Below are 27509 nucleotides of genomic sequence, written 5' to 3'. Positions count from 1 at the left end.
TAGAGGTTTATAAGATGATGAGGGGGATAGATAGAGTGGACGTTCAGAGACTATTTCCTCGGGTGGATGTAGCTGTTACTAGGGACATAACTATAAGGTTCATGGTGGGAGATATAGGAGGGATGTCCGAGGTAGGTTCTTTACTCAGAGAGTGGTTGGGGTGTGGAATGGACTGCCTGCTGTGATAATGGAGTCAGAAACTTTCGGAACTTTCAAGCGGTTATTGGATAGGCACATGGAGCACACCAGAATGATAGGGAGTGGGATAGCTTGATCTTGGTTTCGGGCAAAGCTCGGCACAACATAGAGGGCCGAAGGGCCTGTACTGTGCTGTACTGTTCTATGTTCTGTGTACCTGTACACCCAGATCCCTCTGCCTATCAATACTCTTAAGAGTTCTGCCATTTGCTGTATATTTCCTATCTGTATTAGACCTTCCAAAATGCATTACCTCACATTTGTCCGGATTAAACTCCAGCTGTCCAAGCCTCCAACCGATCTATATCCTGCTGTATCCTCTCAGGAGACTCAGGAAATGGCAGGAAGGAGAGACACAGTCTCTCGAAGCAGATGTCTATCTAAGACTATCAATCCACACCAGAAGTGACTGTTCATTGGTTGAAGAAATGAGCAGAAAAAAATTTCATCCCTTCAAGGGATTTCCTACCAATGTCTTCTATCTTGACTAAAGAAGACCCCTCATTAGGATTGTATCTTTGATCATCCGGATGCATCGGCTCATCTTTAAACTGCTGGACAGTCCTCCAGATGTTGTGTGTTTCCTGTCAACAAATTTCCAGGACTGTACAACAGACAAAGAGTGACAGCAAAGAGGTTGGACATGCCCAATCACACTCATCATCATCCACCTTGTCCACACCTCTTGCTGTGCTGTTCAGATGGGGAAAATCCTGGATTTCCCCTGAAAGGAGAACAGTAAGACTGTTACATCAAATTGTCAATTGGAGCGAGAGATGATGAAGGAAAGGATCACAGCTTTCCCCTCCAAAATCCTTGAAAACATTGTCACCTTCCAAATCTGTTCCCATCTTTCCCATAACTCCAAGTTTGAATTCCCTCAATTAGATTTCCATTCCTGGTATAGAACTGAATTGGCTCTTGTATGACAGCCTATGCGACAGTAACAAAATTAATACCTCCCTCATCCTTCTCAGTGTGTCTGCAGCATTTCACACAGGCAAGCACCTCATGCTCTTTTAATGCCACTGTCTGCCAGTTTCCAAGTGGTTCCATTCTGATCAACCTCATCTCAGCAAATAGTCATTGCAATGGCTTCCCTCCCTGCTCCCACACAACCTCTGTTACCTCAAAGATCAATCTTCAGCCCACTCCTGTTTCTTATCTACATGCTTCCCCTTGACGACATTATCTGAAGGCAGAATGTTAGTTTTACATTTGAATGCTGACGACACCCAACTTTAACTCACCTCTCGCAACTCCTCCACTGTTGCTAAATTATCAAATAACTTGTTTGACACCCAATGCTGGATGAGCAGAAATTTCCTTTAATACATTTTGGCATGACCAAAGCTATTGATTTTGGTCCCCTTTCCAACCACTCTGTTCCCTATCTATCAACTCCATTCCTCTCCCTGGCAGATCTGAGATGAAGCCAGTCTGTCTGTAACCTTAGTGTCACATTTGATCCTGAGATAAACTTCTGTCCTCATATTTGTGTCATTGTTAAGACACCCATTTCCATCTCTGTAACATTGCCCGACTTGCCCCCATTTTAGATCATCTACTGCTGAAACCCTGGTTCATGCCTTTGTTACTTCTCGGGTCCACTACTGAAACGCACACCTCGCTGACCTCTCATATTCGGTCTTCCCTGAACTTGATCATCCAAAACTCTGCTGCTTGCATCATAATTCCCTATCCCTGTGCTCACTGACTTACAGTAAAACATCTTGACTTTAAAATTCTTATTCTTGTTTTCGAATCTCTTCATGGCCTCGTCCTCTCCATGGAGGGAATTCCCGTTCCCGCCCGCCACGGGAATCGTAACAGGTGGGGAGCGAACCACGCAAAGGTCCATTGGACCTCGGGTGGGATTCACTGGTTTTGGGGCGAGTACAGCAGGAGAATCCCCCTACATATCTCTGTTATCTCCTCCAGTTCAACAACCCACCCCTCCCCCGCCCTTCCTCTACCATTGGTGGGATTGCCTTTAGTTGCCTCGGCCCCAAGCTCTCGAATTCTCTCCCGACACTTCTCCGCCTCCCTGCCTTGCTTTCCTCCTTTAAGAAATCCTTAAAACTCCTTTGGCTATGCCTTTTGTCATCTGATCTAAGATCTCCTTGTGCCATAAGGTTTATGGAGTTCAGTGTCCTGCTTTGTTTTATAATAGTCTTGTGAAGCACCTTGGGATTTTTCACTACGTTAACAGTGCTATATGAAATAAGTTGCTGTTGTTAACTAGCATGCTAATAAATGCATCTATGCTAATTGTCTCAAACAATCAATGTTGTAGTGAGTTCCACATTCTTATCACTGTGAGTAAGGAAGTTTCTTCTGAATTCATTCCTGTATTCATTTGTAACTTTCTTATATTTGTGATCTCTACTTTTTGACTACCCACATGTGGAATATTAGTCTACATCTACAATATTGGGAACTGGAGCAATTAAGCACAGAGGGGCACTGGGGTGTTGTGCATTGTACTGTTGATGTCCAAGCACAATATATAATGCACCCTCATACTTCACGAGATTACATTGCTTTTTTTGAACTTCACAATACATTTTGTCTGAGGAAAACAAAGCGTTGCACCACAGCAAAAGTGGAGTTGGCCTAATTAAAAAGCATTTTCCAAAAAACTAAGTCCAGCATAAAAGGACAGAAGTTCTAATGAGGACCAGATGCCTACCTTCACTGGTAGCTGCATTCCTTCTGGCTTTGGTCGGCGTGTGATCCGTACTTGAACTCACGTCGGATGAGATGCTTGAGCTGCCTTTGCCTAAATAATGGAGATCAGTTTAGAAAATAGCATCATGACAAGCCGAGGGGAAAATAAAACACAACTTTTCATCGTGGCTTGCTACTGGGTGTAGTTATAGGAGGAAGCAGAAATCTGACATTAGGTACTGCATTTTACATCAATTCAAACTTCTTTCTAATCTCAGACTTGCCACATGTGAGCCAAGTAAGTTCGTCACAAGTTTGTATTAATATCCATGCATTGTCTTTAAATTGTTGGCATTCTGACACAAATATTTTCAGATTTTGTTGGCAACCTTCACAACCTACTTGTTATGCATCACAAATTACACATGAAGACTTTCACATCAGGTTGCATGCATGTTCATTAATAGTTTTGCAAAATAAAATCACTGTTAACAGTGGCTGATCTGAAACTGTCATATCTTAGCGGCAGGTGAAGCGAGAGATTATTCCACGTAAGTGCTACGTAACTTTATTTGGGTGTGTGATGCGAATTCCAGACAGGGCAAATGTGACAGCAATCCGGTTGTCCTGAATTACATCTGTTCCTCCTGATGAAGCCACATTAGATTATTATGAATGCAGTGAAGATGTTTCTGCTCTTAGCTTTGTTTAAGGTTTTCAAGAACCATTAGCCACCAAAACCATTTGTATTTGCAATGACAAGTCTGTCCCTTCAGATGTCCCAGCGAAGTTTTACTGTATTGGGATGTGTAATGTGAGGAAAGCTCCGGCCTTGGCCTTTGCTGCTGTTGGCATGTGCAAGTTAAATCAAGGTTTCTTTTGTTTCATGTCCCAGTTGACCATGATCCCCCACCCCCCAGAGAATTCAAGCGTAGTCCACTCCATGGGAGCTTGTCTGCATTCCCACCGTTCTCAACATGCATTACGCCACAAAGCAAAAGCAGTTTCGAGGCAATTAATTTGTGGTTACTTGGCCTAATTCATTTGGAAGACAGTTTTCTTAATTTTACTCAGAGCAACCTCCCCTGCTGATTTCAATATGTCTGGATTCTAATTTCAGCTATGCAGAAGTTCCACCTTTATTGTCCATTTGCCATTTCCATAAAAGTCTTAGCAGTTAGTGCTGTAATTTTACTTCTATATATTTAAAGAATGTCAAGATCTGAACAAAAATAGAACCTTTAAACCAACTTTTATTCATGATCCTGTACAAACCATGTTAATCCAATATTTTAAATAAAACTGATCAAATTGCATTGTGACTCTTTTAGTGTCAGTCACGGTTTATTGGGTCATACTCTCACCTGAGTGTTTAAGGCTGCGGGTTCAAGTCCACCTTCAAAAACTTGGGGCAAGAATGTGTGTTTTGGGTCAGCACCCCAACACTGGAGTCAAATGGGGGACCCAAACATGCACTATTCTGGGAGCAGTTACCCAGCAATGATTTTCCCTGAGTTACCTAATTACTGGTCAGTGAGTACATCCAATGTCCAGTTAAGAATGACAGGCAGGCTCTGGAAGCTAGAGGATCAACAATAAGTTTCCAGCATGGCAAGAGTCACAGTCTATCCTTACACAGAAGGGAGAGAGTGGGTGCCTCTGTCTTAAGGAAGGTTCCTCTCACTTCTGAAGTAAAAATATTGCCACAGTTGTCGGGCCACCACTCCGGAGGGGGAGACCTTCATAGGCAGATTGTGGCTACAGCTGTGGATAGGTAGGCAGGAAAGGCTCAAGGGCACCCTGGAGAATGAGGGGTGAAATGTGTCGTGTCCACAGGCTAACTGGAAAGTTCCAGTTGGACTCTGATCATTGATCTTAATGGGCCTTTTACTTACCTTCATCACCTACTTCTCATCAGACATGATTCTCCCCCAAAGAAATGAGTGTGTGTGTGTGCGTGTGTGTGAGAGAGAGTGAGTGAGGCCACTGCACATGTGCAGATCTGTCAGTGGGGATATCAGTGCATGCACACTACCCTCCCCCCACGGCCAGCCTGACCCTCCCTTCCTACCCATGTCCAGCCTAACACCCCACGTCCAGCCCAAACCCCAGCCCCCTCCCCATGCCAGCTCTGATCACCCCCTCTGTCCCAACCCCACCCATCAATCCCTAATGCAGAGTGCGCAGCAGGACCACCCCACCACAAATCGGCCCTGCTCCCATTAGGCCCCCCTCCCTCACCCCTCACCCCCCCCCCCCCCTTCTCCCCATTAAGCCCTGCTTGCTTGGCACTGCCTGGTGGGCAGTGCCAGGGTGCGAGGCTGGCACTGCCGAAGGAGCACCCCCGTGTCCCCATACTCCCAGGGGCCTCAGTCCCCACCAGTGGGGTGATCATGCCTGGTCCCTGTTCATGAGGACCATACATGATTTCAGCTGGTGGCAACCTCTCCCGGCGGGTGGGAAACATTAGTGAGTCCGGGACAGCATCATCCAGGCTCACTAATGAAATTACATGAAAATGACCATTTCCAAATTGCAATCAACCTCGCGCTGATTTCCAGTCTGAGCCTGATTATGCTTTAAAAAAATGGGCCTGGGATATTCGTAATTGGCTGGACACAGGTTGCGATACCCGTTACAGGGCCCCCGCTGATATTTCCAGGCCTGCTGTGCGACTCGAGCAGCACAGTGGGCCAGGAGAATCACACCCCACACTCTGAGCCTCCTTAGACACTGGCATCCAGACATACCAGGCAAAGGTATTCTCTGCTCGAGACCCAGTTTTGGAGGGAGTATTGCCTGTGAGCTCCACCCGCTGTCTTGTGCTGTTTGCAAGGTGGTAGCCTTTCCACCTGATCCCACCTCCAGGAAAATGGCCCTGGTACTGGCAAATAGTCATGCCAGGAGAGAAATTACACAATCCCACATTAGGGTGAAAATTCAATCCTTAAGCACAAAAATCTAGGCTGCTACTCCAGGGCACTACTGAAAGAATGCTGATATGCCAAATTAAGGCCCCATCTGCCCTTCTGGTGGACATAAAAGATCCGATGCAACTAATTCGAAGAAGAGTAATGGAATTATCACCAGCATTGTGGCCAATATTTAATCCTTAATCAACAACACTTAAAGCAGGCTATCTAGTTCTTCTCATTTTGTTTTTGTGGGAACTTTCCTTCATTACAACATGAAAAGTACTTCATTAGTTGTAAAATACTTTGGGAAATTCTGAGGCCACAACTTTCTTTTTCACCAAGTTACATTACTTTTACGATCTCAAACCTAATTTGATAAGTACAGCTACATCCATATTAACATGATGTCCGTTTAATCTCTTATACTGAAGGACATAAGTTAGGTTTTAAATTCTCTTGCAGCACACAGTAACGTGTCAGTGTTTCATTACAATTCAAAGTGTGCAGAAGCCTGTTGAGATTTTTCAATGTGATAAATATACACTGACAAGCAGCAACACTACAATATTTACATTGCTGTTTAATGCAGCTTATCATAGAAATCATAGAAACCCTACAGTACAGAAAGAGGCCATTCGGCCCATCGAGTCTGCACCGACCACAATCCCACCCAGGCCCTGGCCCCATATCCCTACATATTTACCCACTAATCCCTCTAACCTACGCATCTCAGGACACTAAGGGCAATTTTTATCATGGCCAATCAACCTAACCCGCATATCTTTGGACTGTGGGAGGAAACCAGAGCACCTGGAGGAAACCCACACAGACACGAGGAGAATGTGCAAACTCCACACAGACAGTGACCCAAGCCCGGAATCAAACCCAGGTCCCTGGAGCTTTGAAGCAGCAGTGCTAACCACTGTGCTACTGGCCAGCTTCTTACTGGCCAGTGTACTTGAGGTATTACATGAAACCTGGCAGGTACACAAAAGTACTTGAGAGCTATTCTTTCCAATGATTTCTAGGTTTGCCACTATTTACATAAAATGTTTTACATAAAATGATTGTAGCTGCAGCCATGGCTGTATATCTGGCTATTTGAGAGGAGGCTGCAATGGCCACCTCCAGTCAGTTGCAAGGTTCTGTATTTGGAGTGGGGGCCCATTCAATGGGCCTTAACTGGAACAGCTGGCTTCCACCTCCATGGAGTGGGCTGCTAATAAACTCACCCAGAGACATTAGGGAGTCATCCCAAATGGCTTTGTGATATTTTCCTACCCTGCCAAGTTGCCTCCAACTGGCCTGGAAAATTCTGCTCACTGAAAACAGACAAGGGCTTGAAATTCCCTCCAATATTGGTGTGGACTTTCCTTCTGCCAGGTCGTGGCTGAAACATATTTGGAATTCTCATCCCTGTACCCACAACTCCCTGTTCCCATCCCTTGACTTCCCCACTACACTTGATGGTAGGGACACAGAGACATGTGCAAATTAAAACACAGAAACAGATCATTCAGCACAATCAGTCCATGCTGTTGATTACCCTCCACTTCAGCAAACAATCTTGATCACATTTACACATCAGTTCCTATGTCCCCAAATTTGCTTTCCCTTCTTCTGCAGGGCTAGGGAAAATGGTAGAAGTGGGAATATCATCAATGAGACCAAAGGAAAGACAAGACCTGCTGCTGGTCACCTCTCTCCCTCTCGCGTTCCTCATTCCAGGAGCTTCTATTTATGCTCATCTGTAACCAGTCAGTGGCTTTTGTCATGGGGACTCAAGAGACTCCACTTAAATATAGCTCCTCTCCTTTCTGCTGCCCCAAATGAATGTCCTCCAACAGTACTGTTTAATTTAACTTATTGGCACTGATGGGCTCCCTCCATGGAGCACAGAGAGCATCAGAAGCTGGAGCCTAATGAGGCCCAACTCAGGACGATGTATTCGGATTTGGTGAGGTTGTGGTGTTGAGCAGATGCCCCACTCCAATCCATTTTCAGTGGTAAAATTATCACATTGAAAACTCTAGCCCAAAGCATCCTCATTGGTTCACAAAATTTACAATATAACATATACTGTTACAAACATAAAAGACACTAAGCTCCTCAGAGCCACAGCTACTCTGTTGCCGTAATTTCATCAGTGACAGAAACACGCATTAACATTTTGGACCTTTATTTCCTTTTTACCCAATTCAATGCATGAGCTTTCACATTCTGGCTAACTCCTTACCTTTTCAACTCCCCATACCTTTGGCAGTGTCTGTCTTTTTCTGGACATGTGGCCCTTAATCAAATATGCATTGATCAGTAGTGCAAAAAATGGGGGTTGATTCTCTGGGACTGCTAGCTCTAGCCAGGAATCACGATGGTCTGTTGAATCAGGCAAGAGGGACAAATCAGGTTTCTCGCCAGGTGTCCAACCTGTTGCAGGTCTCTTGGCCTGTTGCATCTTCTCCAATCTGGTTCTCACCTAGAACAGGCAAAAACCTGATCGCTGCTGATTTTAATAAATTTGAATGTAATACTGAGTTTGAGGCCAGATGCTCCAGCCTCCCGGTATGCTTCCCTCATCCCCCTCTCACCCCCACAGGCTGGAAATCAGGCAGACACCAATCTCTCCTGGTCCTGACAAGCAACATGGACTTCAAGGGAGGAACAAGGAAAAAGTACCACCTCCAACTGTGCCCATTGGCCCCTCTGTTGCTGCCAGGTCTCTCAAGGAACCTGGGGGGTTGAGGGGGCTCAGGCTGGGGAAATGGGGGGTTGACCATGGGGCTCTCCCCCAGGATGGGGGTCTCATGGCTGGACTTCTCCTTTCTGCCCTGAGAAACATGGAAATCACTCTTAGGATGGTGATTTCAATTATGTCTGTATTCTGTAAAACCTTTGAAGTGGCCTGGTCACTTTAAAATCCATGTCCTCAGAATACCTGGAATCTTTCAAAATCACAGTCGACTCCATTCTACAGTAGGGATCAATTGATTTCAGAAGCCTCAGGTGTTACTAGACCTCTTTGAAGTACTTTGATTGACAGGAGATGTCAATTTCACTCGACAGATCCCATTGCTTTCTCTCATAAGTCCTAGGTGCTCTGAAACCTTTTAGAAGCACTGACCGACAGGAGCTTTAAATTTCACCAAGGGGTTTCCCCCTTTCTAGCTTGAATAAGCACCAGCTGCTCTGAAAGCTCTGAGAACTGCTTTGATTGACAGCTCCTGAGCAGATCAAAGCGGGGATTAGCCAAGTTTATTTGCACAAAGGAGCTCATGTTCCATTAGCTGCTAAAAGCTTTTCTGACTGACAGTTCCAGCGCAGATCAAACAGTTCAATGTTGATACAATCAGTTCACGCTCCATTAAACATGAAATGTTTCCTCTTTTGAGCAGCTGCTGGTTCGAAACAGGTTTTCTCTTTGATCAGAATAACTTTGAGACCAAATGGATAGTCTGACTGTTTTTCTTCCATAATGGGTCTTTATCAAACACTTATGCTGGAACAGCACAACTGTACTGTTAGTTGTTTACAGCTGAAGAAGAAAGTGATTATCCTCCAAGGAGTCCTCATGAGGACCTTCTAGCAGCCACCATTTATTTTTCTGGATAGACGTTGTGACCACCTGGAGGGCTCGGAGGCCTTTGGAGCACCCAGGTAGTCACTGAATCATAGAAACCCTACAGTGCAGAAGGAGGTCAAGTACATGGACAGTGCCCTAGCTTTGCTGTCTGCCACCCTGCCAAAGCCACCCTGGGATGTCACTGCCAGGTTGACACTGTCAAGGGAGGCCTGAAGGGGTCCAGTCTTTGCTGCCTCATACTGGAGTATCTCCCTTGAGGGCGAGGAGGGGGTGAGGCCACCGACTTCAGGGGTGGTGGGTCAGGTCACCCCCATGTCAGCATGGTGGGGGAGAGTCGCCCCTCTGTGGCGAGCATTGTCTGCAGGAAGTAGCTATGTACATGAGGAAGGGTGAAACTTGGCACAGTACTTAGATCCGAGTGCCCCTTAAAAATGGCGCTCTGATCTCTGTGAAGCCGGGCTTGCCGGTGTGTTTCATGTTGGAGATTTCTTTTGCAACCCTGTTAGTGGCATCTGGCACAGTGGTTAGTACTGCTGCCTCAGAGCGCCAGGGACCCGGGTTCCATTCCAGCCTCGGGTCACTGTCTGTGTGGAGTTTGCACTTTCTCCCTGTGTCTGCGTGGGTTTCTTCCGGGTGCTCCGGCTTCCTCCCACAGTCCAGAGACGTGCGCGTTAGATTGATTGGCCATGATAAATTGCCCCTTAGTGTCAGGGGGATTAGGAGGGTAAATATGTGGGGTTACGGGGATAGGACTTGGGTAGGATTGTTGTCAGTGCAGGCTCGATAGGCCAACTGGCCTCCTTCTGCACTATAAATTCTATGATTCAAACAGTGGTTGAATCCCACCAGGTTAGCACTACCAGCGGCAGTGGGAAACACTTCCATTTTTCCACTGGCGGCAGCTCGTGACCATGATGAGTAAACTGCAGTCACTTTTTAAACAGCTTCTATGGGAATTTACTCAAGTGGGGTTGGGGTTTTGACTCTTTGCCATAACATTTGCAGAGGATTGACTCAATCTTCAGACATAGTGGAGTTTCTACACAATCATAGGATGGGATTTTCTAGTCCGAACTTTTGCTGGTCCATCCTGCCCATGAAAATCTTGTACTTTGTAAATCTTGTAAATGTTGTTAAAACTCTTACTGTGTTTACCCCAGTCCAACGCTGGCATCTCCACATCATGAAAATCCTTGCAGAGCGCTGGACCAGAAAATCTTGTCCACATCGGCCAATTGGAAATTTTCACCATTTATGTCCCATGGTTGGAATTAAAGGTATGAACACAAAACAAAAAGAGTACTGAAATTTTAACCCAGCCCCCACCCCCCAATTTACACTAATGACCTTTGTTTATACAGATAGCATGAGGTTACATTACCCCGTACATAATTAAATTGTGCCATCTATTCAACTGATTACCTCGGAATCATGAGAACTAGATACACAATTATTCAAAATTAATTCAATAACATTTAAAACTTTTTTTTGCTTCCTCAGTATAACAATTCTCGGGAGCGAAGAGGACATTTTTTCAGTACCATCTCTCCAAGTACATTCGCAATTCCGCTCCAGAAATCAAGGATTTGAGTATGAGATAAATGAAGAGCAATATTTTCCCCCACTCCTTCACAGCTTTAACTCTGAAACACTATTGTCAAAAGCGTCAAATACTTTAACATATGGCTTCATTTTAACAGAGGGCTTATTTCGCACTGAAAATCAGGCAGATTGCAAAAAGGGCAAGTTTCTCTCTTGGTTCACCACTCAAAGGGGGAAAGGTGAAAATTACACAGGTAGTATCTGAAAATTTAACGTCTTGTCCATAGTTCCCTCATTTTAACTGACAGGAATTTGGAATCTCTGCCAGGCAGTCAGACTCTGTCCCTGTCCATGACTCTGCCAAGGTCAATGAAATGCCACCAGATGTACATGTGCACAGCTTTTTCTGCACTGAAAAAAAATCCTCTCAAATTAGACCTAGTCCAGATTTAAAAGGGAAGAAAGAATTTGCATTGATAGAGCACAATTCAAATCCTCATTATGTCCAAAAGTTTACAACCTATGAAGTACTTTGCAGTACATCTACAAAAATACTTCAACAAATGCAAAATGATGAAGTGTAGTCATAGTAATTGTGGCGACTGATTGGCACACAGGAAGCTCCCACACACAACAGAGATAAAAGACTAGATAATCTATGGCATGACAAACCAGGACACTTTTTAATTTATCCCAGTAACATTATTTACTCTCAAGCAACATTCCCTGTTCAGTCTTAACAGAACTAGTCTGGTAGTCTCCAGACTACCCGTGTGTTTTAGCACACTGGAGATGATCATGCTTGGTGTTGGGGAAGAAGTGTTTATTTTAAACTTTAAATTACTTTTCCATCTCAATGGTGCACACATTCAAGAAATGTAGATTAGATTTGCACCTTCTCAAGGCTTGTGATCAATACGTTTACTTATCAGTAAGCAGAGATATAGCAAAGCAACTAATTCTACCCCCATGCCCTGAAACTGTACGTTTGTGACATCTGCAAGGCCAGCTGAGAGCCAATGATGCTCAACCATACAGATGAGAAAGAATTTAGATTAAAATTAGGAATCAATCAATAAATCAAAGGCTGTTAAATCAAAGAATCTGTACAGTACAGAAGAAGGCCATTCGACCCATCGAGCCTGCACCGACAACAATCTCACCCTATCCCCGTAACCACACATATTTACACTGCTAATCCCCCCTAGGGTCAATTTAGCATGGCCAATCAACCTAACCCCTTCTATATCATTTCTACATAATTTTCAATTTACTACCACAACTTATTTTTCTATATCCTCATTTGTGTTTATTTCTCCTGTCTTATTATACAACATTGCACAGGATACAAACTTTGCATGTTATTCTCGCATCCCATCCATTCCATGCATCATATTTACAATGTTTTGCTCCGCTGACCCCATTGTGGGCAAAAGTTAAAAATTGGCATCATGGGTATTATCCTTTTTCTTAATGGAGTACAAGTGGCAAATAGCCATAAAATGTTTTTCAATTTAAAAAACATATCACTGATGCTTATAGTCTTGCTAAACTGCTGCTATGCCTTCCATTTTTTCCTTTGGTCCTACAACCAGGAGGGAAATTACCTTGCTAATTTTAGAGTAAATTAACCAACTGTTTCCTACACAATGTCTAAATAAAATTCATGTATGCTATAGGTGTGCCTTAAATTTATAAAAATTACAGATTTATATTTAGCTCTTGGGAAGTAAATATTCCAGAATACACAGCATTTCCAAACTACCATCTTCTTAATCTTTTGTGGTCTACTGCTACGTCGAGGTGTCCCCCAGAATGTACATTGGAGGTAGAGGCAGTCAGCTGCATTCTGCGCCCCGTTACCCATGATGCCCTTGATGCGCATCCCCTGGAGGGCTGGGACCAGGTGGGCCCCAGCCAACATCCTGGTGTCATGGACGTATCTGTGCCATCCTGTTCATCCTGCTACCCATGAGATGCACAGGTGTCAGGAAGTGGGGATTGGGAAGGCCTAGTGACAGCTGGAGTCTCCAGGGTGGAAGGCCCTAGCACAGGCTCTAGTGATTCCTCCTCCCTTGGGGCCCCTGGGTCACTCCAATGGTCACTCAAATAAACCTGTTGGACTTTAACCTGGTATTGTAAAAACTTCTTACTGTGTTTACCCCAGTTTACCCAGACGTCACTTACTTGAGATAAGTAAGTTGAGATGGGCGGCACGGTAGCACAGTGGTTAGCACTGCTGCTTCACAGCTCCAGGGACCTGGGTTCGATTCCCGGCTTGGGTCACTGTCTGTGTGGAGTTTGCACATTCTCCTCGTGTCTGCGTGGGTTTCCTCCAGGTGCTCCAGTTTCCTCCCACAGTCCAAAGATGTGCGGGTTAGGTTGATTGGCCATGCTAAATTGACCCTTAGGGTCCTGAGATGCGTAGGTTAGAGGGATTAGTGGGTAAATATGTGAGGATTGTGGTCAGTGCAGACTCGATGGGCCAAATGGCCTCTTTCTGCACTGTAGGGTTTCTATGATTCTATGATACGTCATATGACTGAATGTTTTGCTCACTTCCTGGTCACACGGCAATCTAGCTGTCATTCATGGTCCTGTCCTCTTCCTCCCTCGCCAGATCCAGGGCTCTCTCCTTAAAGGGAGTGAGGATTCGCAAGTCGGGGACTCCATCTCCTGTTTCCTCCTGCTCCCGGCGGTTATGGGCCATCTCTGTTGTTAATGCTGTCCAGCTGCAGCCACTTTCACCAGCTGTCACACTGTCTCATTCTAACTTTTCCTCATTTATCAACTTCTTGGTTGCCTTTTGTTGGTTTCTATCACCCAATTCTTTGGCTTATTGACATTCTTCTCAATATTATAAAGCCTTTCCTTTTAATCAAATATTATCCTTCCCTAGTTAGCAGTTTTTTTACTTCAATATATTTTTGTTGCACATTTTGAATAATTTTAAAAAATGTTTTCTCACTGTTTATTTACCATCTTATATTTTGGTCTTTTTACTTAGTGAACCTTAGCCAGCTCTCCCCTCAAATCTATGCAGTTGGCTTTGTTTACATTCTAGCTTTGGATTTAAGAAAATTACAAATTCAGTTGTGGTATGATTACTCTTTCCTGGAGGGTTATTTGCTCTGAGGTAACTATTTAGCCCAGCTTCATTACACAACGCTAGATTTAGAATTTGTCTCTAGCTGTTCCACAAGGTATTCTAGGAAGCTCTTATGAAAGCACTGTTCAAACTCAGTTTCCAAACTAACTTTGCCAATTTAATTTGTCCAATCTATATGAAGATTAAAGTCCACCATTATTACTTTGCCTTTGTTACAAGCTCCAATAATTGCTTAATGCTCTGCCCAACAGCATATTACTGTTAGGGGCTTATAAGCAACTCTCATCATTTTTTACTTGTTATTTATTCCTCCATACTGATCTCCATCCATACTGATTCTACTTGCTGACCTTCTGAGCTAAGATCATTTCTTACTACTGTTCTCATCTCATCCTTTATTATCAGGGCTCCTTTTAGATGCTGTCCGTTTTGGAAATACTGGAACATTTACTTCCCAAATTTGGTCACCTTGCAACCATGGCCAGGAATTTTGTGAGGTTGTGGAGACTCCACAGCATATCCAAAGTGCAAAATGAACATTTGAGGATATTTGACATTTTGGCAAAGTAGGGAACTAGGGAAAGGTAGGATTATGTTAGCGCAGCAGTGGGAGACAGTCTTAGCTTGAAAGATCAAGGTGTGGAATCAGTTTGGGCAGAGGTACAAAATAGGAAAGTTAAGAAGTCACTTGTTGGAGTAGTTTACATGTCCCCTAACAACAGCTACACCTTCAGGTAGAATGTACAGGAAGACATAATGGGGGCATGTAAGAAAGGCTCTGCAGGTTAGCACTGCTGCCTCACAGTGCTAGCGACCCGGGTTCGATTAAGGCTTGGGTCACTGTCTGTGTGGAGTTTGCACATTCTCCCGGTGTCTGCGTGGGTTTCCTCCGGTTCCTCCCACAGTCTGAAAGACGTGCTGGTTAGGTACATTGACCCGAACAGGCACTGGAGTGCGCCAACTAGGAGAATTTCACAGTAACTTCATTGCAGTGTTAATGCAAGCCTTACTTGTGACTAATAAATAAACATTTTTTAAAAACTTTAATCATGGGTGATTTTAATCTCCATAGAGTGGGTGAATCAGATTGGCAAAGGTAGCCTGGAAAATGTGATAGTAATTGTTTTCAGGGCAATTACTTATAGCAGTACATTCTAGCATCAACCAGGTTACAGGCTGTTCTGGTCATGTGCAATGAGACAGGATTAATCAATAGGATCATTGTAAAGGAGTCTTTTGGCAATCACGTGATAGAATTTGAAATTCTGTTTGAAGGTGAGAAGTGTGAGCCTAAGACTAGTCTTTTAAACTGAAATAAAAGGTAATTATAAGGGAATGATCAGAATTGATTAAAGTGCACCGGGAAATGAGATTTAAATGTAGAATCATAGAATCCTACAGTGCAGAAAGAGGCCATTCGGCCCCTCGAGTCTACACCAACCACAATCCCACCCAGGCCCTATTCACATATCCCTACATATTTACCCACTAACCCATGCATCCCGGGACACTAAGGGGCAATTTTAGAATGGCCAATCAACCTAGCCCGCACATCTTTGGACTGTGGGAGGAAACCGGAGCACCCGGAGGAAACCCACGCAGATACAGGGAGAATGTGCAAACTCCACACAGACAGCGACCCGAGCCGGGATTCGAACCCAGGTCCCTGGGGCTGTGAAGCAGCAGTGCTAACCACTCTGCTACCATGTCACCCATAGAGAAGTAGTGGCACAATTATGGATTGGGTGGCAAGGTGGCACAGTGGTTAGCACTGCTGCCTCACAGCGCCAGGGACCTGGGTTCGATTCCCGCTTGGGTCACTGTCTGTGTGGAGTTTGCATGTTCTCCCCGTGTCTGCGTGGGTTTCCTCCTGGTGCTCCGGTTTCCTCCCACAGTCCAAAGATGTGCAGGTTAGGTTGATTGGCCATGCTAAATTGCCCCTTAGTGTCAGGGGGTTAGTATGGTAAATAAGTAGGATTATGGGGATGGAGCCGGGGTGGGATTGTGGTCGGTGCAGACTCGATGGGCTGAATGGTCTCCTTCTGCACTGTAGGGATTCTATGATTCCATGAAAAGCCATGTGTTGTGCTGACTATTGGACTGATCACTGTCTTATCATTACAAAACTAAACATCAAGATCAATCCCACTAAATGTCCCAGGGTAAGAAGGTCCAGAAGTGTATCAGGGTTCAAAAAGACATCTCTTCAGTCGGCTTTCATGATCTACAAGACTGGAGGCCAATGCCTGGTCAGAAATTTCACTGAACTCTTTTGGTCAATGTGAGAGCAAGGAACCATCCTGCAAGAATACAAAGATGCCTCCGTTGTCCATCTGTACAAGCAGAAAGGAACTCACCAATCTTACGACAACCATAGAGCAATCTCATTCCGCTCCATTGCCAGCAAAATCTTTGCTGGAATCCTTCTGAACTGCTTAATGCAACATCTCAACCAGGATCTGCTGCCTGAGAGCCTGCGTGGTTTCAGAAAAGGTTGAGGAATCCTTGATGTGGTGTTTACAGTTAAACAGTTCCAGGAGAAATGGCATGAACAAAGCATGGACCTTTACCACACATTTCCTGACCTGACCTAGGCCTTTTACACAGTTAGCCATGAATGTCTTTGGAAAGAAATGGAGAAATTTGGCTGCCTTGAGAAATTCATCACAATAATTCAACAGCTCACACATTTCCTGGGTAATTTGAGCCTTCTTACCCATTCTTAATCACTAACCGAATTAAATACACCTGTGTGTTAGTACCAACAATCTCTTCTTTTCTCCGCCATGCTCTCTGATGCCTTCCATGATGGTGATCCTGGTGTTGAACTCTGGTACTGCATGGATCGTAAGTTTAATCTGAAATGACTCCAGGAAAATATCAAGGTTTCCAAGGAATATTTTGCGATTTCCTCTATATCAATGACTGTGCACTAGCTGCTGATTCAGGGCTGGACATGCAATGCAGCATTAGACTCGTTTTCCAATACATGCAACAGCTTCAGCCTAATGATCAGCATAAAGAAAACCAAAGTAATATACCAGCCTGCTCCAGAAATGCCCTGCCTCGAGCCCAAGGTTTCAATCCATGACTAGAACCTGTCAGCAATAAATAAGTTCACTTATCTCAACAAGTCTTGCCCTCTATATTGATGACAATACATGTGCAAAAATTGCCAAAGCAAGTGCAGCCTTCAGCAGACTTCGAACATCAGTCTAGGAATGGAGAGGAGTGAGTCCGCCTAACAAACTGAAAGTCTGCTGTGCACACGCATGAGCCTTGGACTGTGTACCAGCATCATGCCAAGAAACTCAACCACTTTCATTTGCGGTGCCTTCAGAAACTTCTGAAGATTAGAAGGCAGGACAAAATGCCAGACATTAATATGCTCACCCGAGCTGGCTTGCATGCATCCTCACCATATTGAGAGTGTCAAATCATAGAATCCTACAGTGCAGAAGGAGGCCATTCGGCCCATCAAGTCTGCACTGGCTACAATCCTACCCAGGCTCTATCCCCATAACCCCATGCATTTACCCTAGCTAGCCCCCCTGACACTAAGGGGCAATTTAGCATGGCCAATCCACCTAACCCGCACATCTTTGGACTGTGGGAGGAAACTGGAGCAGCTGGAGGAAACCCATGCAGATAGGCGGTGAGGTAGGCTGACCATGTAGCCAAAATACCTGACACATGCTTATTAAAGCAATTCTTCTTTGGAGAGCTTGAATCTGGGATGCGCTCCCATGACGCTGATAGCAAACACTACAAGAACACTCTGAAGACTTTACTTATGAGTTTTTAGATTGATCCGAGTCTTGGCTGAAAATCATCTAAGATTGCTGCACCTGGCACAACCAAATTTAAAAACTTGTGTGATCTCCTTCAAAAGCAAAGGCACACCAGAGGGAGAGAAAAACACAAGGAAAGAAAATCCCAAGACAGAAACTCATACAAAATTCAATTGTCTGTGGTATCCTCTCATGCTCACAGCAGAACATTCCACACACTAAGTATTCACTTATGTACCATTGAAGCCCTACCAACTACCTTTACCCAAGAGAGCATGGGTAAAGGACTGCGCTAGTTAGGTTTAGGGAAATAAACACTGTTTAGAATCACGTCCACCAGTATTGCACTGTTAACTATCAGCACTCCATGTTACTGCACTGTTAGTTCACCAGTAAATGTTATTGCAGCCCACAGTTGTGACTAATCTGTCTGTGATTCGCCACCTACAGGGTTGACTGTAGCCCGACCCTACCCAGAGCGTCCTTCCATGTGGGAGAGGCCCTTTGGCCCACCAAGTATGCAATCCCCATTTTTTAACGCCTGTGCCAGACCCCTGACTGACGTGGGGCTCAAAGCACTCATCTCAACTGTCCCAGCAGTGGGTGCTCTACAGGCCCATTGTGTCACACAGCCTGAATGGCATCTCCAGCACCCGCCGAATCCTGAGAACGCCCCATTGGGCAGGTGCCCTGATCACCTGCCACCCTCTGTGCAAAGCATGTCATTAATATTTATTGAGTAATGAGTACGACTTAAATCCAGATTATCATTTATGCTTTTTTGGGGGGGGGGGGGGGGGGGGGGGGTCCATCCTGGGCCCCTCAGACCCTCCCAGCAACCTGTGTCCCTATGACGCTGCAAACCAGATACCACCCCTGTTGCCATTCGCCACCTCAATTGGCTGCCGATTGCTGCCGCATCATCGCCATGGCAGACATGGCACTGCCCATGCCCCTTCATAGTCACCAATGGCCTCAGACAGCTGTACCCTCCCTTACATGGTGCAGCATGATGCATCCTGCACCCCAAGTGCAGCTGCATGACCGCTGTTACCTGGCACGAGCCCTTCTAAATGGCCAACCACCCCAGCTATGGACCCAGATACCACAGGCCATTGCCAGCATCATGCAGACTGGGCTCTGTGCTCTGACACTCACGTAGAGCGCAAGGGTGGCTGTGAGGAGGTCCCCATTGGGAACCCTTGAAGCATAGACTTGTGGGCACTCACCTAGACATCTGGTGCTCTGGCTTCTGGGAATGGCATACAGTTCAGGCCAATGGTGGAGACGCACCCTCGTGACTTTCAGGTAATAGGGTGGCCATTGTAGGGAGCACTGCAGAGTCCATACAGTTAACACCTGGAGAGCTCCTTTGATTGGGGCAACAGCTGCCAGACCTGGTGCTTGTTACTGTTGGTGGGGCCTGGGATGGAATGTCTGCAATAAACCAGCAGGCAGATGGCAGGGTAACCATAGTGAGATTAATGGGTTTGGGACTCAACTTCATATGCAACCCCTTCGAGGTCATTAACTACAAGCCAGTTAGCCTGGCATCACTCATCAGGAAAGTGCTGTAATTTATAAAAGAAGTCTGAATAATATTCTTAGAAAAGCACAATATGATTAGAACAAGTCATAGTTTTATGAAAGGGAAATCCTTTTGGCAAACTGATTAATTTTTTAGAATGTAACTAGGGAGCTAGGTAAAGGAAAGTCAGTAGATGTAATATACTCAGTTTTTTTTTATTATTTCACAGAATGTGAGCATCGCTGGCTAGGTCAACATTTTTATTGTCCATTTCTAATTCCCCTTGAAAAGATGGTGGAGAGCCACCTTCTTGAACCACTGCTGTTCATGTGGAGTGGGTACACTCAGTGCTGTTTGGAAGGGAGTTCCAAGATTTTTATCCAGCAACACTGAAGGAATGGTGATATAGTTAGGATGGTGCGAGGCTTCAACGGCCTCCTATCCTACCGGCGTTGGTGCGGACCATCTGTGATCCTCCCCGGTCGAAAGATAAATGAGGCCGGTCTATTGTGTTCAGGATCACTAATTATATTAAAATAAGTTTATAAATATTTCCCAGGTGCGAGGCTGATTTCTCAGGCAGAACAGGGCTGGCAATATTTTCTGCCCTGCCATGCCACTTGACCAATGCAACGGGTCGGAAAAATTCCATCCTTCATGTGGGTCCTTCCATTGGCTTTTGGTTAAGTGACAGTCCAATTTCTTTACTGATCTCACAACTCTGAAGTTCACAGCTCTAGCATGGGTCGCTCTGCAACTCCTATGCAATGACTTAAACACCAGCAAACAACCTTGGTTCCCAATAACTTGCTGTTATGGTTTCAAACTCCAACCAAGTTGATTACTTCCAGACGTCAACTGCAATATGATTTACGAAAGATTTCTTCCTTCAGCTTCCGGCTAAACAGACCATGGTAATTTTTATCCCTTTCTAACTTTGTCTTATATTAAATACAAGCTCCCAATCATGGGTTACATCATGGGTGAAAGGTCAAGCATTTACTCTACTTCAGGTGTAGGTCTGGCATCATATGTCGACTTCCAATAAACTGTACAAGACCCAAAACTGACACAATCTCTTAGCTGGTTGTCTCAACCAGTCTTGCCTTATTGAATTCACAGAAGAAACTCAAAACAAAGAATTTCCTGGGAAATGCAAATTAACTACTTTTTAATTCCAAAGCTTTCCTTCATTCTGCAAGAAATAACCTGGCTCCAGCAATTATGTGAAGCCAGCAAGTGTTCGTGTAGCTTCAATGCTGCCAGTCTGCTTTCTGGATAGAACGGAGGCAAAAACCAGTGCTGTACTAGGTAATCCCCCACCCTGGTTCCTGATTGGACACCCAGGTCATGTGACCCTATCAGGAAATTGCCCCTTAAAAGGGCCAGACACCACATCCCTCCCCCTCTATGTTCCCTTATACATTGAATAACATTAACTTATATAGTCCCCCAATAAACTTTACAATTAACACATTTAATGAGTCCAAAGACTCAGTCTCTCTTCCGCTACCAGATAGAGTGGCGCAACTTCACTGACTGGGGTACATCTGTTGGAGTACTTTCTGTAGAACATGCTACACCAGATCTCTCCTCGGGTACTGGTACTTCAGCCTCCTCGGTTTCAGTACGAACAACATTTTTGCCTGTTGCAAGTTGACTAGATATTATGCTACTTGGGTAGCCAGCAATGCTTCCTGCTGGCAACAATGATTCAGGCTGTAGTACTGGCTCTCGGGACAACTCTCACCTTTGCAAATGGTCCACGTTTCCTTACAATTCTGCCTTGGCTACAATAACTAAGGACCCAGCTTGGTCCACTTCTGAAAAATCTTACATAGACTGGTTCATCTACATCAAATGGTCTTGCAGTTTTGCTTGTATCGTGGTACTTCCTTTGACTGCACTGACTAGCCTCTACTCTCCCTGATAAATTTGGAAATACCAGGCTCAATCTGGTCCACAGATGCCGATCCATCAATAATTCCACTGGTGGCACTATTGTTATTGAACGCAAGGTGGTCCAATATCCGAGCAGAAATTGAGACATTCTGGTTTCCAGAGTTGCACCTGGTTGCTTCTTAAGGCCAAACTTGAAGGTCTGGACTGCTCACTCAGCCATTGGATAAAGGGTGGTACAATACTCTTCTGATATGTTTTATAGCATTCAGGAAGGTGAAATTTTGCACTTGTAAAGGCCGTTCCATTATTTGATGTGATTACTTTGAGTATCACATGGGATGCAACTTCTCCACTGTAGCATGCACCATTGTAGGCTTAATTTTAAATACTTCCATCCACTTTGAATGGGTATCTATCAGGAGCAGAAACATTGTGCCCAAAAATAGTCCTCGATAATCTATATGGGCTCGTAGCCATGGTCGATCAGGCCATTCCCAAGAGTGCAAAGACTGTAGCAGATAATTTCTGTTGTAACTGGCACTGATCATAGTGTTTCACCAATCTCTCAACGTCAGCATCAATGCCTGGCCACGAAACATAACTCCTGGCAACGATCCTTATTTTTGATACACCCGGATGGGCACTGTGTAATTCTGCAAAGAGCATCTCCCTTCCTGGTACAGGGACGACTACTCTTGCTCCCCAAAGAATTATGCCATCTTTACAGCTTAACGCATCTTTCCTAATGTAGTATGGCTTCATCTCTCTCTGGAATATGATTCATTGTTCCAAACTGTGCCGATACAGGCAGTGTGTGCAGGAAATTTATTGCCATCATGATTTCCTACAGTACCAAGGGAGGTAGTGGACTTTCTGGCAGTGGAAAACAACTAAGGGTATCCACATTTGCTATATGCGTTCCAGGCCAGTGTTGGACTGTATGCCCGTATGTTGATAAGATTAATGCCCAATGCGGAATCCTTGCAAATGCGATTGGCAGACTAGTCCGGTGTTCCTTAAAACAAAACCCAAAAGTGATTTGTGGTCTGTTACAATGCCAAAATACCTTTTATATCCATATTGTTGGAACTTCTTTACTCCATACACGACAGCCAAACCTTCTTTTTCAATCTGTGAAAACCCTTTCTCAGCCTCAGAGGGTTCGCCACATGAGCCTCTCAGACTCATCAACCAACTTGAGACAAAACTGCACCAATGCCATGTAGGGGGGCGTTGCATGTCAAGATAAATTTCATGGTTGGGTCAAAATGCACCAGCAGACAGGAGGAATGTAATAATACCCTGGGTTTGTCAAAAGCTTCTCTTCGGGGTGTCTTCCAGACCAATCGCTGGCGTTTCTCCAGTAATACGTGTAAAGGCGCCAATAGCGTCAACAAATTTGGAACAAAACGTCCGTAATAATTTACCATTCCAAGGCATGATTTAAATTCAGATGCATTTTTAGAGCTTGGTGCCTCTTTTATTGCTTTAACCTTGTCTTCCATTATGTGTAACCCCTGTGCATCCACATGGTAGCCAAGATAAGCCACTTCACTGGCTTGGAAAGCATATTTTTCTCTCGAGACGGACTCCAGCCTCCCGAAATCTTCTTAGTATTTCTTTTAGGTTAGCCAAATATTCTTCTCCTGTTGAATCCGTTATCAAGACACCACAACATGTGGTGAGCCTTGTAGAAAACTTTCCTTCGGCCTTTGAAATAAGGTGTAATCTGATGGAATGTGAAAAGACAGGCGCTTATATCAATACAGTTCTTTATGTATGTTTATGGTAACATAACCTTGGGAAACATCATCTAACTCCAACTATTGATATGCCAAACTCTAATTTCACTTATGACTGTCCTCCAGCCAGCTTTGCATACAAGTCTTCTATCTTTGGAATGGGGTACTTGTCGAGCTTGGCAGCCTGGTTCACTGTCAGTTTATAGTCCCACAGATGCAGAAGGTCTTATCTGGCTTTATCAAAGGTACTATGGGTGCTGCCCATTCTGCAAATTGGACTGGTTGTTACCCAGTTCTTCTAGTCTTCTCAACTCTGTCTCTACTTTTTTTAAACAAGGCATAGAGCACAGGTCTAGCCCTAAAAAACCTTGGGCTGGCCTCTATGTGGATCTTTGCCTTCAATCCTTTAATTTTTCCTAGTTCATCATGAAAGTCATCGTGGTACTTCTTGATTACTTCCAGCAGGCTGCCTTCTTTAATTTGGAAAATCTCCATCCAATTCAGTTTTATTTCTTGGAGTCGGTCACGGTCCATTAGACTTGGTTCTTGGCCAGATACAACTATTAATGGAAGTTGGGCAGATTATTGCTGATAGCTCACGGGCACTACAGTAGTACCCACTATCTTAATGGCCTCCCCCATGTAGGTTGAAACTTTGCAGATGTGCTCTTTAAACTCAAAGGCTGAATGCCTTCTCGCTGATATCTGTATGAATGTTACCCTATTATGGTAGCTGAAGCTTCCATGTCGACTTCCATTTTTAATGGCCTGCTGTTAACCAAAACACTACTGTGATGGGGCGACTTTGCCCACTTTCACATTGGCTAGTGATAGAATGTTCAGATTCCTTGCAGGAACATCTCCCTCTTTATGCTTTGGTGCTGAGCTGCTATTACTAGGTAGACTCTGCTTACTCGTGCATCTATGTCTCAAATGTCCCTTCCTGTGTCACACAAAACACTCTGCTTCCTTGAATTGGCAGACTTTAGGGGAGTGATTACCCCCAAACAGTAAAACTGTTATGATCCTAGATTGTTGATTCACTTTTCTAAATCTTCTGTCTCTAACAGCTGCTATAGTTGCTTCCCATCTTAACTGGTGTCTTCACTGTTGGCACAACTGCCAGCTGCAGTTTTCCCACCCTAACTGGTGCACCGTGCCATTTTGCATGCTCTGAAGTTCCTTGGCACCCTTCTCAGCACTCCTCATAGCTAGCGCTATCTCCAGCGCCTTTTTAAAATTAATTTCAGTCTCCGCTAGTAGCTTCCTCTGGATGGTTTCATGATTAACTCTACAAACTAAACAGTTTCTCAAGATGTCATTCACCATGTCCCCGAAATCAATGGTCTGCATTTTTTCTAAGCTTTGTAATGTAGGTTATAATGGTCCCCTCTGGGGCTCTACCCATGGAATTGAATTTAAAATGCTGCAGAATCACTGAGGAGTTTAGGTGATACTACCCTTTTATCAAACCCACCATTTCTGCAAATGAATTTGAATCGGGTGTACTCGGAGATATGAGGCTGCGGATAAGATTATAGGCCTGGTCCCACACAGGCTTAATGCACCTCCTCTATTCTGTTAACCTTGAAATAATATCCTAATTGCTCAATATGCTGTACCCAGTCTCCAATGGAGACACTGAAGGGATCCAATTGACCAAATAAAGGCATCTTTGCAACTCACTTCTTTGTGCAAATGGACTTCACACTCAAAAGAGTTCTGTACTTGCTGCTTTTTTCCATCATTGCCAATGTCTTGGCTCCACCAGTTAGATACAAACAACAAACATTTATTTGCACACCGTGCTGCCTTTCTGCCTCCTGAACAGAACGGAGGCAAAAGAATGCATTCTACTAGGCTGATTCCCCATCCTGGTTCCCGATTGCACTACCAGGTCATGTGACCCTATCAGAAGATTGCCCCTTCAAGGGGGCAGATATCACATTAGGAAACCACATTTCTGTGGTTTCCTAATGTCCTTTTGTCCTTTTACTGGAATAACTGTAGAAGTCATGTCTCCAGTTCTTTAGCGAAGTAAGCCCACATGCTTGTTTATGATCTTACCTTTTCAGCTATTAACCTCCCAAGTCAACATGACCCAAAGCTTTTAAGTCTAATCCAAAGTGTGCTTGAACAGCTTGCTTTTACCAGTTTCTAAACCAGATACCTCCATTTTCTACAGTTAAAACTTTAATTCACCAACCTAAAAAATATATTCTAAACATATGAATCATGAGCTAGGTATTCACAATTAGTATACACTTTATAGATTACCCTGTCGAACAGTCAGAATCATGTTAAATGCCGACAGGGTCACATGACCTGGTAGTCCAATCGGATAACCAGGATGGGGAATCAGCCTAGTAGAATGCATTCTTTTGCCTCAATTCTGTCGAGGAGGCAGACTAGCAGCATTGAAGCTGCACTACTCTATAAATAGCATGTTGTGCAAATAAACATGTTGTTGTTTGTATCTAATTGGTGGAGTTAAGTTATTGGCAATGAGGGAAAAAAGCAGCGAGTGGATGAGTACTAAGTCCATTTGCATACAGAAGTGAGTTGGAAAGATGCCTTTATTTGGTCAATTGGATCCCTTCAGTGTCTCCACTGAAGACTGGGTACAGCATATCGAGCAGTTAGCATATTATTTCAAGGTTATCAGAATAAAGGAGGTGAATTGAGCACATGTGGGACCCAGGCCTATAATCGTATCTGCAGCCTTCCATCTCCAAATATACCCGATTCAAATTCATTTGCAGAAATGGGTAGTATTGATAAAAGGGTAGTATCACCCAAACCCCTCAGTGATTCTGCAGCATTTTAAATTCAATTCCATGGGGACAGCCTCAGAGGGGACCATTATAACCTACATTACAAAGCTTAGAAAAAATGCAGAACACTGATTTTGAGGACATGGTGAATGACATGCTGAGAAACTGTTTAGTTAATCATGAAGCTATCCAGAAAAAGCTAAATTTTTTCACCCAAAGGGTAGTGAGCCGGTGGAATTCATTACCACAGGAAGTAGTTGATACCAAAATATTGAATGTATTCAAGAGGCGCCTGAATATAGCACTTGGGGCGAGTGGGATCAAAGGTTATTCGGAAAAAGGAGGATTAGGCTATTGAGTTGGATGATCATCAATGATTGTAATGAATGGTGGAGCAGGTTCGAAGGGCCAAATGGCTTCCTCCTACTTCTATCTTTTATGTTTCTATCTATACCAGCAAAGTAATCACTTGATTTACCTTCATCATTAAAATATTTATTATTTCTTTCTACCGGAACTGTACTTGAAACAAAAGTGCCCTTTAATTAAAAAATCCCAACTGAGTTCCAGATGAGAAAATGTTCTGCCTCCAACAAAATAAATGTTGGAGGTATCACAATTTCATTTTATTAACAAATGAAACCTGAAAACTCAGCAATGGTTATCATGAGGGCTTAAAGTAATCACAATTTCAAAATGGTCTAGTGGTGAAGTCATAAAGATTCATAGTTTACAGACCTCACGCCATCACTGGCTCAAATTTCAGCAAGGCTCGAGCTCCAATCTGTCTAATGTCTGTGTATTAAACTTCATCAGTTCTCAGGCTGGTTCCTGAACAGGAAATCCCACTTAGAACATTGCCATCTATAGCAGCTGGCAAGTTCAGTGCATTTATTTATTTCACTCCCCACACCTCCCCAACCCCTTCTATCGAAGGCACTTACATTTTGGTACAGTCACAAGGAATTCCTCCATGAACGTGCCTATGAAGCGATATTTCATTTGTGCGCCTGGCATTGATCATTTATGAAGGTGATAAGATTAAGCTAGATCCTGAAGGCATCGGAAATGCAACTCTGAATTTATCGCAAGTGTTGCAATGTCTTGATTGGATTGATTAATTATTGACATATGTATTGAATACCATGAAAAGTATTGTTTCATGCGAGCCATTACAGACAAAACATACCGTTCATAGAGTACATAGGAGAGAAGGAAAGGATAGGGTGCAGGATATAGTGTTGCAGTTACTGACAGAGAGAAGAAAAAGATCAGCTTAATGTGTGATAGAACCATTCAAAATCTGATGGCAGCAGGGAAGAAGTTGTTCTTGAGTCAGTTGGCATGTATTTTCAGACTTCTGTATCCTTTTGCCAACGGAAGGAGGTGGAAAGGAGTATATCCGAGGTGCATGAGGTCTTTGATTATGTTGTTTGCTTTCCTGAGGCAGCTGGAAGTGTAGATGGAATCAACGGATGGGAGGCTTGCGTGATGGACTGGGCTACATTCACAACCCTTTGTAGTTTTAAAATTAAGCTCCATTTGAAATCTCACAGTAAGGCTCTGAAATCTCAGAAATTTTCAAGTTCAAGATGCACATTTTACATGTTGCTATGTCCTATTCTACCCCTAGACCCACCGCCAGAAAGAGAGATAACCAACATCCAGTTCTCTGCCTCTTCACCAGCCTCCTTCCCACATCCCTTCAACTCAGTTAAGGTCTGCAACCCCCACCCTCACTTGCTCTCCCTTAATATA

General features: G+C 44.1%; 1 protein-coding gene across 4 annotated transcripts in view; it reads right to left on the bottom strand.

Moving 5' to 3' along the window:
- fbxl7 (F-box and leucine-rich repeat protein 7) overlaps positions 1-27509 on the bottom strand; it is a 293470-nt gene that overhangs the window by 220372 nt on the left and 45589 nt on the right. For all 4 annotated transcript variants that reach the window (XM_078240685.1, XM_078240677.1, XM_078240667.1 and 1 more), the window contains one exon: positions 2891-2980. Coding sequence is in view for 1 of the 4 variants with exons in the window: in XM_078240647.1 (XP_078096773.1) it covers positions 2891-2980 (90 nt within the window). In the remaining 3 variants the exon portion in view is untranslated. The remainder of the gene's footprint in view (positions 1-2890; positions 2981-27509) is intronic.

Source organism: Mustelus asterias, chromosome 2 (genome assembly GCF_964213995.1).
Source record: "Mustelus asterias chromosome 2, sMusAst1.hap1.1, whole genome shotgun sequence".
NCBI lineage: Eukaryota > Metazoa > Chordata > Chondrichthyes > Carcharhiniformes > Triakidae > Mustelus > Mustelus asterias.
This window is presented reverse-complemented; position numbering and strand designations above follow the sequence as displayed.